Genomic DNA, 16,899 nt, shown 5'->3' with positions numbered 1-16,899 from the left:
CTAGGATTAAAATGTTAAAATAAATAAAAAATATAGAACAAAACAGAACAAAACACACATCACGACAAGAGAGACACCACAACACTACATAAAGAGAGACCTAAGACAACAACGTAGCATGGCAGCAACACATGAAAACACAGCACGGTAGCAACACAACATGACAACAACATGGAAGCAACACAACAAGGCAGCAACACAACATGACAACAACATGGTAGCAACACAACATGGCAGCAGCACAACATGGTAGCAGCACAAAACAAAAACAAATATAATGTACAGGTAACTGCCAAAATAAAGGAAACACCAAAATAAAGTGTCTCAATATGGCATTAGGACACCACAAGCCAGAACAGCTTCAATGCACCTTGGCATAGATTCTACAAGTGTCTGGAACTCTACTGGAGGGATGCGACACCATTCTTCCACGAGAAATGTCATTATTTGGTGTTTTGTTGATGGTGGTACAAAACGCTGTCTCAGGCGGTACAATTGAGTTGAGATCTGGTGAGTAAGACAGCCATGGTATATGGTTTACATCGTTTTCATGCTCATCAAACCATTCAGTGACCACTCGAGCCCTGTGGATGGGGGCATTGTCATACTATGGGGGCTTAGCCATGGTGGCCAAAATAATGACCTGCCCAGCATTTTTATATATTACCCTAAGCATGACGGGATGTTAAATAATTAATTAACTCAGGAACCACACCTGTGTGGAAGTACCTGCTTTCAATATACTTTGTATCCCTCATTTACTCAAGTGTTTCCATTATTTTGTCAATTACCTGTATATGTAATATAATAATTATATAATATATATACGCCATTTAGCAGACACTTTTCTCCAAAGCGACTTACAGTCATGCATACATACATTTCAGTGGTCCCAGGAATCAAACCCACTACCCTTGTGGTACAAGCACCATGCTCTACCAACTGATCTACAAAGGACCACATCCCAGAAGGGGTTTGTCATCTATATGTGGCACACAACTAGCAGCCTGTCACGGATTCCATTCACAACTTGTTTGCACTGCATTTGCACTGCAAAATCAGAACACCAGAACGTCACACTGTTACGCATACTCAAATGCGTTTGCAGTCTCTAGGTGTTTGAAATGGTGGGAAAACATTGAGTCAGACTTTTCCTAAGCCAGCCCAGAGGATGCTTATTGCTTCTGAAACAACATTATTCTACTCTCCTTAACTCCTCTTAATAAAGCCCTTGGAGTTATCCTCCCTGTTCCGAGTGTGAAAGGCCTTATAATGAGACTGTGAATGTTAGTGAGATCCTCTTTGTGTGTGTCTCTCTCTCTCTCTCTCTTTCTGAATGTCAAATACCTCAGTATTCCCTGTGTCCCCCAACACCAGGAGAAAGAGACTAAGGCCAGTTAACAACTAAAGCAGCATTCCTCCAAGGATAAAATATTAAATTACGGCTGATCTTCATACAAATGTTTCTCCATCTCTCTTTCTCCCTCTGTCTGTCGCTCTGTCTCCCTCTCTCTCTCTCTCTCGCTCTCTCTCTCTCTCTCTCTCTGTCTCTGTGTGTGTGTCTCAGTGTGTCTGCATACTAATAGCAGCTCCTCTCTCTACCATCTGAAACGTACAAATGATCGACATAACGGGTTCAGCTATCTGTCAGCTGGAAAGACTTAAAGACATGTCAGTCAGAGCCAACTCTGCCTGTCAACACCCCTGAGGAGAGAGAGGGTCATGAGAGAGGACAAACACCCCCTGCCTTTGATATAAATCATCACGTTGAGTATGTTTGTGTGTTCGAGTCAGAGAGTGATAGACATTTTGTTTTTATCTAAGCTGCTAAGTGTTCACTTTTATATAAATTCACACGCACGGAAACACACACACACACACACACACACACACACACACACACACACACACACACACACACACACACACACACACACACACACACACACACACACACACACACACACACAAACGCATACTACTCTCCCCTCAGTGGGCCAACCCACCTTGTCTCCATCCTCTCCTGGGGGTCCGAGAGGTCCAGCTGGGCCAGGCAGACCAACAGGTCCCTGGACACCATCTCTACCGGCGGGGCCTTGGGGTCCTTTTTCACCCTATAGCACATTAAATTACAGTACATTTCATTTCACTCATTTACCAGACAACTCTCATCTGCAGACTTACTAAACTGCAGGGTTGAAATCAATTCCATTTTGATTCAGTCAATTCAGGATGTAAACCATTTACTTCCTGAATTGACTGAATTAGAATAGAATTGACCTGAACACTACTGTACTGTACAATAAGTTGATTCAAACGAGGAGGCTGAGATATACAGTGGCTGAGAGAAATGTGTTTGTTTTCTAACAACAGGGTTTATGTTGAAACTAGTAGCATGGACAGAACCAGGCTGATCTGAACTGGGTCTTACCGGTCCACCCTTCTCTCCAGCGGGTCCAGGGGGTCCCTGAGGTCCTGGTCGTCCAGGGAGACCGGTGGGTCCGGCTGGGCCAGCAGGACCACGCTCACCAGGGGAACCCTAAAACACAGAGAGACACCGTCAGTATAGGTCACTACTAACGAGTCTTGTACTATCTTTATTCAAAGCCATATACTTAGAAAGTCGGGTCAATTTGAAGAATGTTTTATATTGTTCTAATTCTACTTTAGTAACATAGCATTGTTTAAATATTCCCCATGTAATGTTAAAGGGGCGCAAGCATGGCTGCCACAGAATGTTGTTCCCCATCTAAACACGTCTCTGCTTTTACAGTACTACCCTCATTACAGTACTACCTTCATACCTGTAAAAGTGCTGTATATCCCTGGAGAACTAGTCTACAGCAGGTACATTACTTTTTTAATAACATATTTTGATATCTTAGGGTAGAATCTTAACATTAGGCAAATCCACTAAATAGGTGGAACCTATTAATGGATGAACTATGAATATCGTTAAAACATGATGTAATGCATGCTGGTACAACTGATGAGCTATAAACATTGTTCGCAGTGCGTGTGCAAAATAAAAAGAGGGAAGAGAGAGAAATAGAGAAAAACACAGAGAGATAATGATAGAGTGATAGAGAGACAACTACTGATAGAGTGTGAGAGATGAAGAGAGGGTGTTGGTGGATGTGTGCTCATCAGCCATACTCACAGCAGGTCCAGGTGGGCCGTTGGGGCCTTCACTACCTTTCAGGCCGTGAGCCCCCTGTACAGAGAGAGAGAGAGAGAGAGAGAAAGAGAGAGAGAGAGAGAGAGAGAGAGAGAGAGAGAGAGAGAGAGAGAGAGAGAGAGAGAGAGAGAGAGAGAGAGAGAGAGAGAGAGAGAGAGGGAAGGGGAAGCAAATCTTTAGAAAACAAACATGTTCTGTGATGGAAGCAGAATACATCTCATCCTTCCTTAACGCCGGGGCGGAACCCTGCTATTTATCCCAGAATCCCCCCACTGTGCTGACTGAGAGGATACAGGCTACTGAGGGAAGAAGCTGTAATCATAAAAGCCTATGTGAACTCCTCATGTTTACACAAGAAAGGCAACTAACTCTAAAATAAATCTGATTGATTTGAATCTTATCCATCCCAAAGATAAGACAGACATGTGACTTGTTTCAGGAAACTAGGTGTATGTCCCGCGTCACTACTTCACAGGAGAGGCATTGCAACGTAAACATAAATTTTTTTAGAAAAATGTGTTTTTTGGCAGAAATGCCTTCTGGAACATGTGAACTTTCATATGCCTTATTAACAAACTTTTATGCCATCTGTAAATATGAATAAAATGATGAGTCTAGTTGGTTTAGCCACGGAAAAAGTCAGGAACCTTCCCGCTAGCCATGATTGGCTGAGATAATGGATGGGCTAGACATGTGGAGAGATGAGTCTGCCATGTAGCCACTTCTGTCTATATCATGAGCTGGTTAGTATGTGTAGGTAATCCTTTCTAACGTGTCTTTTTTGAGAGATATCACGAAGAACTGCAAAAGAGTTGCTCTCCACTTTCTGTAGGACTGAGTTTTGAAATCAGTGGAATGCCCAGTGGAAGCAGAGTATGATCTCCAAGAGATGGAGAAAATTCTGGCATTTCATTGCAAATATGCGGAGGGAGTCAAAAAGCGAACATACAGAAGGCTGTTATATAAAACACCTGTCTCCGGATTACATCTTCAAACTAAGGGCAAACATGGAATCCGTGACAGAGAGGGAGAAGCGTTCATCCATGTATTTCATTGCAAATTAAAGCATACTGTTAGCTAGCTAGCTAACGTTAGCAGGCTGGCTCACTAGCTAATGTTACGTGTATGATCTGTTTAGTAAAATGATTCGTATCAGAGCCATTTGCATTGCTAGTTATAGCCTAATGTTAGCTAGCTAACATTGAACCTAGTTGGTTAGATACCTGCATATTCATGGAGGGTAGTAACGTTATGAGTTGCGATTATGGTTCATTGTTGAGCTAGCTAGCTACAAGTCTAAACAAAATACTCCACTATGGAAGTAACCATTTCACTGTACCATTTACACCTTCTGTATCCTGTGCATGTGACAAATAAACCTTGATTCATAGACTGTTCTCTCTACTACCGCATGGCAAGCGGTACCGGAGTGCCAAGTCTAGTACAAAAAGGCTTCTCAACAGTTTTTACCCCCAAGCCATAAGACTACTGAACAGGTAACCAAATGGCTACCCAAACTATTTGCATTGTGTGCCCCCCCAACCCCTCTTTTACGCTGCTGCTACTCTCTGTTTATTTTATATGCATAGTTACTTTAACTGTAGATTCATGTACATACTACCTAAATTGGCCCGACCAACCAGTGCTCCCGCACATTGGCTAACCGGGCTATATGCATTGTGTCCCACCACCCGCCAACCCCTCTTTTACACTACTGCTACTCTCTGTTCATCATACTGTATATGCATAGTCACTTTAACGATACCTACATGTACATACTACCTCAATAAGCCTGACTAACCGGTGTCTGTATATAACCTTGCTACTCTTTTTTCAAATGTCTTTTTACTGTTGTTTTATTTCTTTACTTACACACACACACACACACACACACACACACACACACACACACACACACACACACACACACACACACACACACACACACACACACACACACACACACACACACACACACACACACACACACACACACACCTTTTTTCCCCGCACCATTGGTTAGAGCCTGTAAGTAAGCATTTCACTGTAAGGTCTACTACACCTGGTGTATTCGGCGCACCTGACAAATAAACTTTGATTTGATTTGATTTGTGTGTTTACCAGAGACGGTAATGTGAAGAACAACATGCACCGAAGTCAAATTAATATATTATGTTAGGCCAACGAGACAGTGTCCAAGTTCTACAATTCTCAGGTAGAATGCCCTGCTTTTATTTCATCACACTCACAACAGTAAGATATTTTTTGTAATTGGCTCACCATTAACTTGTAAATAATGATCTTGTTGTGAGTTTATTTTCCTGTAATAATGAATACAAATTAACTAAAGTTAAGACGTTGTCAGCTATATGTTATGGTCATTATTTGAACTGACTAGCCAGCTAACTTAACTTTAGATAGCTAGCTAACTAACAAGCTAGAAACGAACCAAAACATTGTTGAGAAAGTTGCTTTTAGTTGCCTGGTTTGCTCGACTGACATACAGTATAATAAATTCATTTTTAAACGGATGGGTTTATTGGTGTTAAAATACACCAGTTGTGCTATTTTGGACCACCAGGCTGCTGAAGTCATGCAGCCTGTTGTTTTTGTGTTTATACTTTTCATAACGACAACGACATGTTTGATGGCGGACGACAATAGAATGTTCATGATGTCACTGCGACAATTGTCTACAGACATGTCGATAGACGTAGTATAAACCAGCCTTTAGTCTTGAAATCTTTGGTTGTTTAATACACTACCATTCTCACTCTTTTTAGCACATGGCCTCACATGTGAATCCTTAAAGAGATGGGTGGGGCTAAGGCTGAAGAGGGTGTGAACGATGCTGATTGGGTATAGACAAAGAAGAGCTCTCCAGTAGGTTTACCAAAACATTCAAGGCCCATTTTCTCAAAAGTGGGGTTAAGTTTATCAACTTTCAAAGCATAATTACTTCCCCATTGTACCTCAACTGTAGTGTATGATATACCATTTTGTAGAGTCTTTACCATTTATCCAATGTAAAAAACATATTTTAAAATTCTGCTACATAAGACCGAATCGAGCCGATCGATCACAAATGATGTGAGGTGTGTGCTACTCACCACTGGGCCGGGCAGACCTCTCTCTCCTGGGAACCCTCTCAGACCAGGGGGCCCATCCTTACCAGCCGGGCCAGCAGGACCGGGGTCACCCTTAGCTCCCTCTTTACCAGCAGATCCAGGGAGACCCTGCTCACCGGGTGGGCCTGGGGGTCCTGGATGGCCACGCTCTCCCATTGGTCCAGTCTCACCTGTGGGGCCCTGTGGAGGGAGAGAGAGAGAGAAAAAGAGAGAGAATATGAATGAGACAACAAAGTGTATCAGGGTGTCTGTACAGAATGTATGAGTACAGGGTGACAGAGCGTGGGTGAGTGGAAGGCCAGAACCTCCGGTACCCGCTAGTCACTCCCGGAAGGTGTCTTCCATCTGCCAGAACAACATCATCGATACATGTCATGTTCTCAATTAGCATTAGGAGAAAAGCTCTGTGTGGAAATGGCTGTTATCTGAGCATGCATAATGAATAAACAGCCAAGTGCTAATATCTAAGAGGATAAACAACACTCTGACAGTCATGCCTAGCCAGATATAGACAGGACGAAAGCCCTTCTGTCAGCACAACAAACACGGCAAAAACTCAACCTAAAACTCACTATGACATTATTACGACACCTGTAAGTCATCCTTTTGTGACTCTTGCGACACCCTAATGACTGCTAACTGCACATCCTGCCCACCATCATCTTAACCTTAGCCTAGGTAAGAGATAAAAAACTAAATGGTGTGTTTGAGAGCCCTACTGTAGCTAATCAGTGTTCATTGATATGCATTGCATACAAACGCGTGGGCATTCATTATTTACAGTACATGATTTTGGTGAGGCCTAATTTCTTTCCCTAACTGCATCTAAGTTAGATGAGGACTGACAAATAGGAAGTGTTCTGTCTACAGAGTTATGTCACCGCATTAACACAATGTGAGTCACATCAAGCTACTCATCAGTGATAATAAACTAATCCTACACACATGATCTCTGCACGTCTATTTGTCGATGAGGCCAGCCCACTGAAATGTATTGTATTAGGTGGTGTGTGTCACAGAAGATATGACATAGTGGGGTGTGTGTTAGTATTGTGGTGGTATGTTAGTTTTGTGGTGGTGGTGTATGTGTGTGTGTTAGTATTATGGTGTTTTTCGTGTCTTATTTGTATGGTTGTATGTGACAGAACTCACCTGAGGTCCAACCACCCCTGGGGGTCCAGGTGGGCCAGTCTTGCCTTGGAAACCCTGCGAGGAGAAGAGAGAAGAAGAGCGGTAAGAAGATGGTATACAAGGTTCAGGAGAATATAAACTCTGGTCTATGACACAGGTGTAGGATGACAACAACACTGTGTGTACTCACAGTCTCTCCTCTCTGTCCAGGGTGTCCGGGCAGACCATCTTTCCCAGCAGGTCCCTGAGAAACACACAGACAGAAAAGCCCAGAGCTGCTACACATATACATGTAGAGTACAGATTGGGTCTCAGAGAAACCTAGCATACCAGTAAAACACTATAGACAGACGAACACAGAGGAAAGACAGTATTATGTGTGTGCCATTGTTGTGTTGTAGGTTTTGTTTGTCTTACGGGTGGGCCCTTTGGTCCGGGGAATCCTGTTGGTCCTTGAGGCCCTGGAAGACCCTTAAACACACAAGCAGACGATACAGTCAATCAATGAATCAACCAATCAATCAACCAGTGATCAATAAGCACTGTTGGAAATGGATCAGGATGATATAGATTAATTGGTGTTTGAGGTGAAGGATGCTCCAGTACATACCCTCTCACCGGGAGGTCCTGGGGGGCCATCACTTCCTGAGGTACCCTGGGAGACAGGAGGGAAACAGGAAGTGGTCAGAAGGGACTCAGCCAATGATAGACAAGATCATACCACTGTATGACAGTGAGGCACTTCGTCCGCCATGTCAGATCAAAGACCCTGACTCACCTTTGGTCCAGCTTTTCCTGTTGGTCCCCTTGGTCCCCTCTCTCCACGAGGCCCCTGGGAGAAGAGGAAGAATAAGAGGAGGAACGTGAGGAGGGAGGAATACCAATAATGACAGTAGAACCTCTGAAGATATCCACCAATAGAGAATGTTCTCCTTTCATTCACTTAACCTCCTATTGGGGGTCAAGGTAACCCGGACACACCGTTGTCACGGTTACCTCTATTGCCTGTGGATAGTGGAGGTCTAAGGGGAAGCAGACCTACCGTTGGTCCTCTCTGTCCTCTTGGGCCAGCCTTCCCTGCAAGTCCCTGTGAGGAATCAGAACACATACAGAGGTCAGAGGTCACAAGTTGTCATGGTAATGAATTTGAGACTACCCTGACTTATCTAACCTATCAGATGAACTAGACCTGTACTTATCATTAGATTAGTCCCATTCCCACTCTCACCATTGCTACTTCAACTAACATATTGTTAAGGGAATTAAAGAATTCCTCTAATGTACTCATTAATTAAAATCAATCTGTCTATTTATAAGAATTTGTAAGATACTTATTAACATAAAATAGACAGGATACAGTCTTATTAAAATTAGATAATAGTATTTATTCTCGGAGCACGCTACCATTTGACCATAAACAACAGTTTATATACAAGATATGACGTCATAGGTTACAGAATAAATCTCCTCCTCCTGACCAATATAAAACAGGTTCAAAAGTTCATTCCAACTTCCCAGCGCACACACATGACACACAATATAATCTATTCTCCTGAAGGCTCACTATAATTTATTACCACTTTAGCAGACAACTCAAGATAATGGAAGACCTAAAAAGTTACTCACTGCCTTATCTAAACATCTCAGGGCTAAGTTGGGTCAGTTCAACCATAGTTTAATGACCCTTTTTGCTTACTTTATAACCCACAGCACAAATCTCTTTTCACTAGGCGTGCAGAGTTCAATTAGTTATAGTTTTATCTAAATCTAGAAATTGTTTTAGTTATTATTAACAAAATTCCTAACACATTTAGACTTATTCCTCATTCAACCTTCGCTATGCGTCGCTCTGGATAAGAGTGTCTGCTAAATGACTTAGGTACATTTATTTCATGTTTATATAAGTTTCAAATGAGAAAACAACTTTCAATTTTTGATAATAAAACTAGATAAATGGGTTTAGATATCCTAAACTGTTGTTGGGCGAGAGACCATTGAGGTACATCTAGAAAACAACAGTAAGCCATATTTCCATGATTTCAGAGCAATATGATACCGTATTTCCTTACTGTACGTCAAATGAATAAAGAAAGGAATTATGGCTTTGTGGGTTTTAGATGTACAAATGACAGCAATGAAACTAATGTAAATGTGACGACCATCGCTCTACATCAGAGCGTTAAGGGTTCTGCTACATAAATTCTCATATTTCTGCGATAGAAGATAAAAAGCCTTGTGTACCGTCCGTCGCTCCACACTTTGTGACAAACCATTACTCTCCAGACTAAACTAATGACCCGTCTCTTTAAAAGAAAATGAAATATTTTGCCAAGTACCGTACAATATGATAAATGACCTTTGTTGCGCTTTTCAATGCTCTTAAAAAATGGGTTGATGTGAGGATGGTAATGAAGAAGAAATACAACTGTACTTTAGTCCTTGGATTAATCTTCTTCCCTTTGACTAAAACTCCCTGGAGTTTTGAATTAGCACTAGAGAGAGAAAAAACCCTGTCTCCATTGATCTGATTCAGTATTGATCCAATCCTCTCAGGGGTGGGTTGAATAATAAAACTACAAAGTGAAATGCACGTAGCTGGCTCGCACATCCACAGTAGGTTGTTTTGTAGGTATGTAGAGTATAACTTGAAACTTAAGGAAACTAATACTACATAAAAAGTACTAAAACTTTGACAGGAAATGTTCTCTGACATACCCTTGTTCCTTTCTCTCCGTTGGCTCCGGGGAAACCTTGGAATCCCTGAGATCCCTGTGTTGAGAAAAAGAAGGGAAAGAGAGAGAGATTAAATCCCAGGTTAATCAAAGGTTAGGAACAAAGTTGTTGAGTTGTGTAAAATAAAAGCGCTGTTGTAGGCAGTAGTGATGCATTGTGGATAGCGGCTGGGCAGTGGGCGTTTGACACCAAAAGGGTAAAAATCCTTCCTTTTGGTGTCAGACAGATTAGGGAGGTTCAAACATGTTCACCCTGCACCCTGCCTGCATAAGAGTGCTGCCCCGCTGGCCCGTCAGATCAAATCAGGTCATCACTAACGCCATGTTCAATCAAGGGCTCTTCAGAAGCGGCTCCCAGAAACATCCACTGTAATAAAGATAGAGAAAGAGAGGGACCTGGGGAGGAAAGGGGGACTTACCTTTGGTCCTGGTCTTCCTGGATATCCTGGCAACCCTGGAACACCCAGTTTGCCCTGTGGGCCAGGAAAATCAGAACACAGTCACCATCGGTTCTGTATGTATATCAATCAATAATCATTTTGGATTTATTTATAAAGTCCTTTTTACATGAACATACATATACTGTAGAGTGACTATGGTTGTGTGTAATGGGTACTGTACTGTATTGCTGAAACAATCCTCTGTACTATCTCTTTAGATCCTCAATCTATCTCCTCCAGTCCCCCTATTCTGGGTCAGGCCAATGTGAAGCCAATCTGTTTTGTTTACACCCTGGTCCTGCTAGACGTGGGCGGGACGTGGGAAGAGGAAACTGGCTCTCTCCATGTTCCACTTCTTCAAATAGAACTCTCCAGAGATACTCCTAAATGATTCTGATTCCCAACTACATAATGAGAGTAGAGAGAGACACTGTACTGGGGAAAAGTAAATAACTATTTTAAGTCTTATAGCTTCAAAAATAACTGTCCTTGTTTTAATGAACAGAAAATAAGGTCACTCCAGAGTTTCACCGGTTATGGACCAACCATATCCTAAACATGTACAGTTTAAGAGCAGGTGGCAGGTAGACTGAGAAGTTGAGAAGTTGAGTGGTGGTCTTTCGTCCTCAAGTTCTGTTCCATGTAACTTAATAGAGATTTGGTCACAAGAATAATGGCCATTTTAAAGTATGAGGAGTTGGTCACAATAATAATGACCTTTTTAAAGTATGAGGAGTTGGTCACAAGAACAATGGCCTTTTTAAAGTATGAGGAGTTGGTCACAAGAATAATGTCATTTTAAAAGTATGAGGAGTTGGTCACAAGAACAATGGCCTTTTTAAAGTATGAGGAGTTGGTCACAAGAATAATGACCTTTTTAAAGTATGAGGAGTTGGTCACAAGAACAATGGCCTTTTTAAAGTATGAGGAGTTGGTCACAAGAATAATGTCATTTTAAAAGTATGAGGAGTTGGTCACAAGAACAATGGCCTTTTTAAAGTATGAGGAGTTGGTCACAAGAATAATGTCATTTTTAAAGTATGAGGAGTTGGTCACAAGAATAATGTCATTTTAAAAGTATGAGGAGTTGGTCACAAGAACAATGGCCTTTTTAAAGTATGAGGAGTTGGTCACAAGAATAATGTCATTTTTAAAGTATGAGGAGTTGGTCACAAGAATAATGTCATTTTAAAGTATGAGGAGTTGGTCACAAGAATAATGTCATTTTAAAAGTATGAGGAGTTGGTCACAAGAATAATGTCATTTTAAAAGTATGAGGAGTTGGTCACAAGAATAATGTCATTTTAAAGTATGAGGAGTTGGTCACAAGAATAATGTCATTTTAAAAGTATGAGGAGTTGGTCACAAGAATAATGTCATTTTAAAGTATGAGGAGTTGGTCACAAGAATAATGTCATTTTAAAAGTATGAGGAGTTGGTCACAAGAATAATGTCATTTTAAAAGTATGAGGAGTTGGTCACAAGAATAATGTCATTTTAAAGTATGAGGAGTTGGTCACAAGAATAATGTCATTTTAAAGTATGAGGAGTTGGTCACAAGAATAATGTCATTTTAAAGTATGAGGAGTTGGTCACAAGAATAATGTCATTTTAAAGTATGAGGAGTTGGTCACAAGAATAATGTCATTTTAAAGTATGAGGAGTTGGTCACGAGGACAAAGACGACTCACCTTTTCACCGTTGGGTCCAAGAGGGCCAGCATCTCCAGGAAGACCGGAGCGACCCTTGGGCCCCTCAGGTCCGTCCTCTCCTCTGGGTCCAGCAGGTCCCAGCTCACCCTACAAAAACACATAGAACCAGGTTGTTCAGGGGTATCTCATATAGTGTCATACTATTTCTTAGAGTATTATGTTGTATCATATCCTAGAATCACGTGGCATTCCATGTCGTTGATTTACCTATCGTGTAATACCATATCTTTATATTGACGCATTGTGTCATGCCACTTTAAAAAGCCATGCTCACTTCAGCTCCAGCCTTCAGACTGCACTTCCATCCTCACATCATTTCAGTCACTGTTTATGTCATAACACCTGCTCTCACAGGCCCAGCAAACTGCAATTCCAGCCTCAGATCCATCCAATCACTTTTTCAGTCATGACAGCTGCTCCTCCAAGTCCAGCCCTCCAGACAGAGTGTAGCAGGTCAGTCTGATTCTCTGTTGCTGGTTAATGAATCAAATGAGGCTGCTGAGGCTGCTGTCTGTCAAGCTGACAGATAAGAAGCCCTTTATTGCCTTTAAGTGTGTTAATCCTCTGGTGGGTTAGTGGCACTGAGGCTGCTACAAGGCAGCGCACAGCACGTCTCTAAACAGCAGGGTAAAAACTGTCTCTGACAACCAGCCATTACCAGGCCAACCCAGTGGACCGTGAACGGACCCCGTACACTCGCCGTAACACACACACCCACACACTTGCACTCAATCACACTTCACACAAATGCACTCACTTAAATATGCACACACACACACACGCACACACACAGTCATCACAAAACTCTCTTATCCAGCTCAACACTCACACATCAACTCATGCTAAAAAGCTCATTAAGCAGATTCTCTCTCTCTCTAACACGCACACTCATAAGCTGTCTCTGACAGCTCATTCATAAGCATGCAACACACACTCATAAGCATGCAACACACACTCATAAGCATGCAACACTCATTCATAAGCATGCAACACACACTCATAAGCATGCAACACACACTCATAAGCATGCAACACTCATTCATAAGCATGCAACACTCATTCATAAGCATGCAACACTCATTCATAAGCATGCAACACTCATTCATAAGCATGCAACACTCATTCATAAGCATGCAACACTCATTCATAAGCATGCAACACTCATTCATAAGCATGCAACACTCATTCATAAGCATGCAACACTCATTCATAAGTGCGCAACACAGGGAGACATTCAGATTCCGGTCCATGCTGGGCGCCTGCTGCCTCCTCTCCTCCCAAGCAGAGGGCCCATTCAAATCCTCTTCTCTTCCCTCACTCCCAAATCCTCCTCTCTTCCCCCTCTCTCAAATCCCCCATCTCTCCTCTCTTTCATCAGATGCTGCTACATCTCCAGAGGAAGACAGACAGAAGCCCCTTGTCTTTTTCTCTCTCTCCGTTTTGAAATGGTTTAAGCTCCTCATGGATTTTCTCCTCTCTCTCTCTCTCTCTCTCTCTCTCTCTCTCTCTCTCTCTCTCTCTCTCTCTCTCTCTCTATCTGTCTCTCCACTCCTCTAAAGAGGGCCTGGTCAGGATTGAGGGTGTTGTGTTTGAAGTTAGGGTCAGAGGTACTCCTGTTGAAGGGGTTTTAAGGTGACTTGAACAGTCTAAAGTTAATCTCTGACAGACGCAGTTAGTTTGGAAAGGGATTCTATTTCTGGGTTTACCTGACAGTTTTTCTGTCCTGATAGAGGTAGAGGGTGTTTGAAGAGGGACATTGAGAGAAAGGTGGAGGGTGTTTGAAGAGGGACATTGAGAGAAAGGTAGAGGGTGTTTGAAGAGGGGCATTGAGAGAAAGGTAGAGGGTGTTTGAAGAGGGGCATTGAGAGAAAGGTAGAGGGTGTTTGAAGAGGGGCATTGAGAGAAAGGTAGAGGGTGTTTGAAGAGGGGCATTGAGAGAAAGGTAGAGGGTGTTTGAAGAGGGGCATTGAGAGAAAGGTAGAGGGTGTTTGAAGAGGGGCATTGAGAGAAAGGTAGAGGGTGTTTGAAGAGGGGCATTGAGAGAAAGGTGGAGGGTGTTTGAAGAGGGGCATTGAGAGAAAGGTGGAGGGTGTTTGAAGAGGGGCATTGAGAGAAAGGTGGAGGGTGTTTGAAGAGGGGCATTGAGAGAAAGGTAGAGGGTGTTTGAAGAGGGGCATTGAGAGAAAGGTGGAGGGTGTTTGAAGAGGGGCATTGAGAGAAAGGTGGAGGGTGTTTGAAGAGGGGCATTGAGAGAAAGGTGGAGGGTGTTTGAAGAGGGGCATTGAAAGAAAGGTGGAGGGTGTTTGAAGAGGGACATTGAGAGAAAGGTGGAGGGTGTTTGAAGAGGGGCATTGAGAGAAAGGTAGAGGGTGTTTGAAGAGGGGCATTGAGAGAAAGGTGGAGGGTGTTTGAAGAGGGACATTGAGAGAAAGGTGGAGGGTGTTTGAAGAGTGGCATTGAGAGAAAGGTGGAGGGTGTTTGAAGAGGGGCATTGAGAGAAAGGTGGAGGGTGTTTGAAGAGGGACATTGAGAGAAAGGTGGAGGGTGCTTGAAGAGGGACTTTGAGAGAAAGGTGGAGAGTGTTTCATTGAGAGGAAGACACACAAACGCATGTACGCACACAAACACAGAAACTCTCACTTGCCAGAGCTGGCAACAAAGACAGTTACAGTCAGTGTTTGCTCATTACCCATAATTCCACAATAACTTCAGGCCATAATTCCATAATGACTTCAGGGCGGGGGGCAGACAGACAGTAGGGGATCAAAACCATCGACCAGTTTAAGTAAAGGTCACCTCCCATTGGACCAGAGGACTTAGGATCAACTCCGCACTGGCCAAAATCATGACCCTTTTGCCCATTTTTCAAAGTCAAACTGGGTTTTATTGTACCCTTCATCATAAGCCTATCAAAGGCACACTAAATCCCTGACAGATTGAATTTAGAGATGACGGAATACATTTCCGTATACTGTGTTAGATATAAATGTGTTCTGAGACGTACGTCCAGATATGGTTGACGGCATTTGAAAAAAACTCGAACAAAAGATAAATGTCTCACCCTGTCACCCTTGATTCCCATATCTCCCTTGAAGCCAGGGAATCCATCTTCTCCCTGAGTGAAAGAAAGAAAGGAGGGGGAGAAAGAAAAGGTGTTTAGAATGTGGTAATTCATTTTGGAGAGCAGTGAAAAGCCATATCCGCCCTCACAAAGGCATTCACAAACACATATACACACATCACACACACACACATACATACACAGCTGTAACATTGCTTTTGGCAGTTCATGTTGCCATAGAAACTCTAGATCTTATTTTTTCCCAAATAGTAGTAGGCTAGCCTGATATTTATGGGCAATGGCAACGTATACTATCGTCCTTATCATCATCATCACCATCATCATCACAATCATCTTCATCCTTATTATCAACATCATCGTCATCACTATCTTCATCATCACCACATATGGCCGACACATTTTATATGACCACTGTCAATAGGGAGAGATCAGACACACACACACACACACACAGACACACTAATTTCTTACCTTTTCACCCTTTCCTCCTTTCAGGCCTCGTACACCGTCGGCTCCCTGGTAGACAGAGACAGAGAGAGAGACAGAGAGAGAGACAGAGAGAGAGTAAGAGAGAGAGCGAGCGAGAGAGAGAGAGAGACAGAGAGAGAGTAAGAGAGAGAGAGTGAGCGAGAGAGAGAGAGAGAGAGAAAGAGAGAGAGAAAGAGAGAGAGAAAGAGAGAGAGAGAGAGAGAAAGAGAGAAAGAGAGAGAGAGATAAAGAGAGAGAGAGAGAGAGAAAGAGAGAGTGGGAGAAAGAGAGAGACAGGTTAGTGAACATGTCTGTCTGGAGCACACCACTTTAGGGCAATAGATCATCAACCAGACACTACCAACTGGGGCTTCATTAGTATCAACACTCAGGTGACTTCCGGCGCCGAAAAGAGATGGCTGCCTCGCTTCGTGTTCCTTGGAAAATATGCAGTATTTTGTTTTTTTACGTGTTATTTCTTACATCGGTACCCCGGGTAATCTTAGGTTTCATTACATACAGTCGGGAGGAACTACTGAATATACGATTAACGTCAACTCATCATCGTTCCTACCAGGAATATGACTTTCCCGAAACGGATCCAGTGTTTTGCCTTCCACACAATACAATGGATCTGATCCCAGCCGGCGACCCTGTGCGACGCCGAAAAAGGGGAAAACGTGGCGGTCTCGTGGTCAGGCTTCGGAGACGGGCACATCGCGCTCCACTCCCTAGCATACTACTCGCCAATGTCCAGTCTCTTGACAATAAGGTTGATGAAATCCGAGCACGGGTAGCATTCCAGAGAGACATCAGGGATTGCAACGTGCTCTGCTTCACGGAAACATGGCTAACTCAAGGGACGCTAACGGAGTCGGTGCAGCCAGCTGGTTTCTTCATGCATCGCGCCGACAGAAACAAACATCTTTCCGGTAAGAAGAGGGGCGGGGGGGTATGCCTTATGATTAACGAGAAGTGGTGTGATCATCATAACAACACACAAGAACTCAAGTCGTTCTGTTCACCTG

At 42.9% G+C, this 16,899-nt stretch overlaps 1 protein-coding gene across 2 annotated transcripts in view; it reads right to left on the bottom strand.

Annotated features, from left to right (window-relative positions):
* Positions 1–16,899, bottom strand: part of LOC139544198 (collagen alpha-1(V) chain-like) — a 161,627-nt gene that overhangs the window by 24,291 nt on the left and 120,437 nt on the right. For both annotated transcript variants that reach the window (XM_071351057.1, XM_071351058.1), the window contains exons 27-41: positions 15,875–15,919; positions 15,383–15,436; positions 12,301–12,408; positions 10,589–10,642; positions 10,153–10,206; positions 8,480–8,524; positions 8,216–8,269; positions 8,048–8,092; positions 7,855–7,908; positions 7,628–7,681; positions 7,459–7,512; positions 6,289–6,486; positions 3,161–3,214; positions 2,432–2,539; positions 2,007–2,114 (exon numbers count right to left, since the gene is read on the bottom strand). In XM_071351057.1, the coding sequence (XP_071207158.1) occupies positions 2,007–2,114; positions 2,432–2,539; positions 3,161–3,214; positions 6,289–6,486; positions 7,459–7,512; positions 7,628–7,681; positions 7,855–7,908; positions 8,048–8,092; positions 8,216–8,269; positions 8,480–8,524; positions 10,153–10,206; positions 10,589–10,642; positions 12,301–12,408; positions 15,383–15,436; positions 15,875–15,919 (1,089 nt within the window). The remainder of the gene's footprint in view (positions 1–2,006; positions 2,115–2,431; positions 2,540–3,160; positions 3,215–6,288; positions 6,487–7,458; positions 7,513–7,627; positions 7,682–7,854; positions 7,909–8,047; positions 8,093–8,215; positions 8,270–8,479; positions 8,525–10,152; positions 10,207–10,588; positions 10,643–12,300; positions 12,409–15,382; positions 15,437–15,874; positions 15,920–16,899) is intronic.

This window comes from Salvelinus alpinus, chromosome 18, assembly GCF_045679555.1.
Source record: "Salvelinus alpinus chromosome 18, SLU_Salpinus.1, whole genome shotgun sequence".
In the NCBI taxonomy this organism is placed as follows: domain Eukaryota; kingdom Metazoa; phylum Chordata; class Actinopteri; order Salmoniformes; family Salmonidae; genus Salvelinus; species Salvelinus alpinus.
Note: the sequence above shows the minus strand (reverse complement) of the source record. Positions and strands in the feature narration are given on the sequence as shown.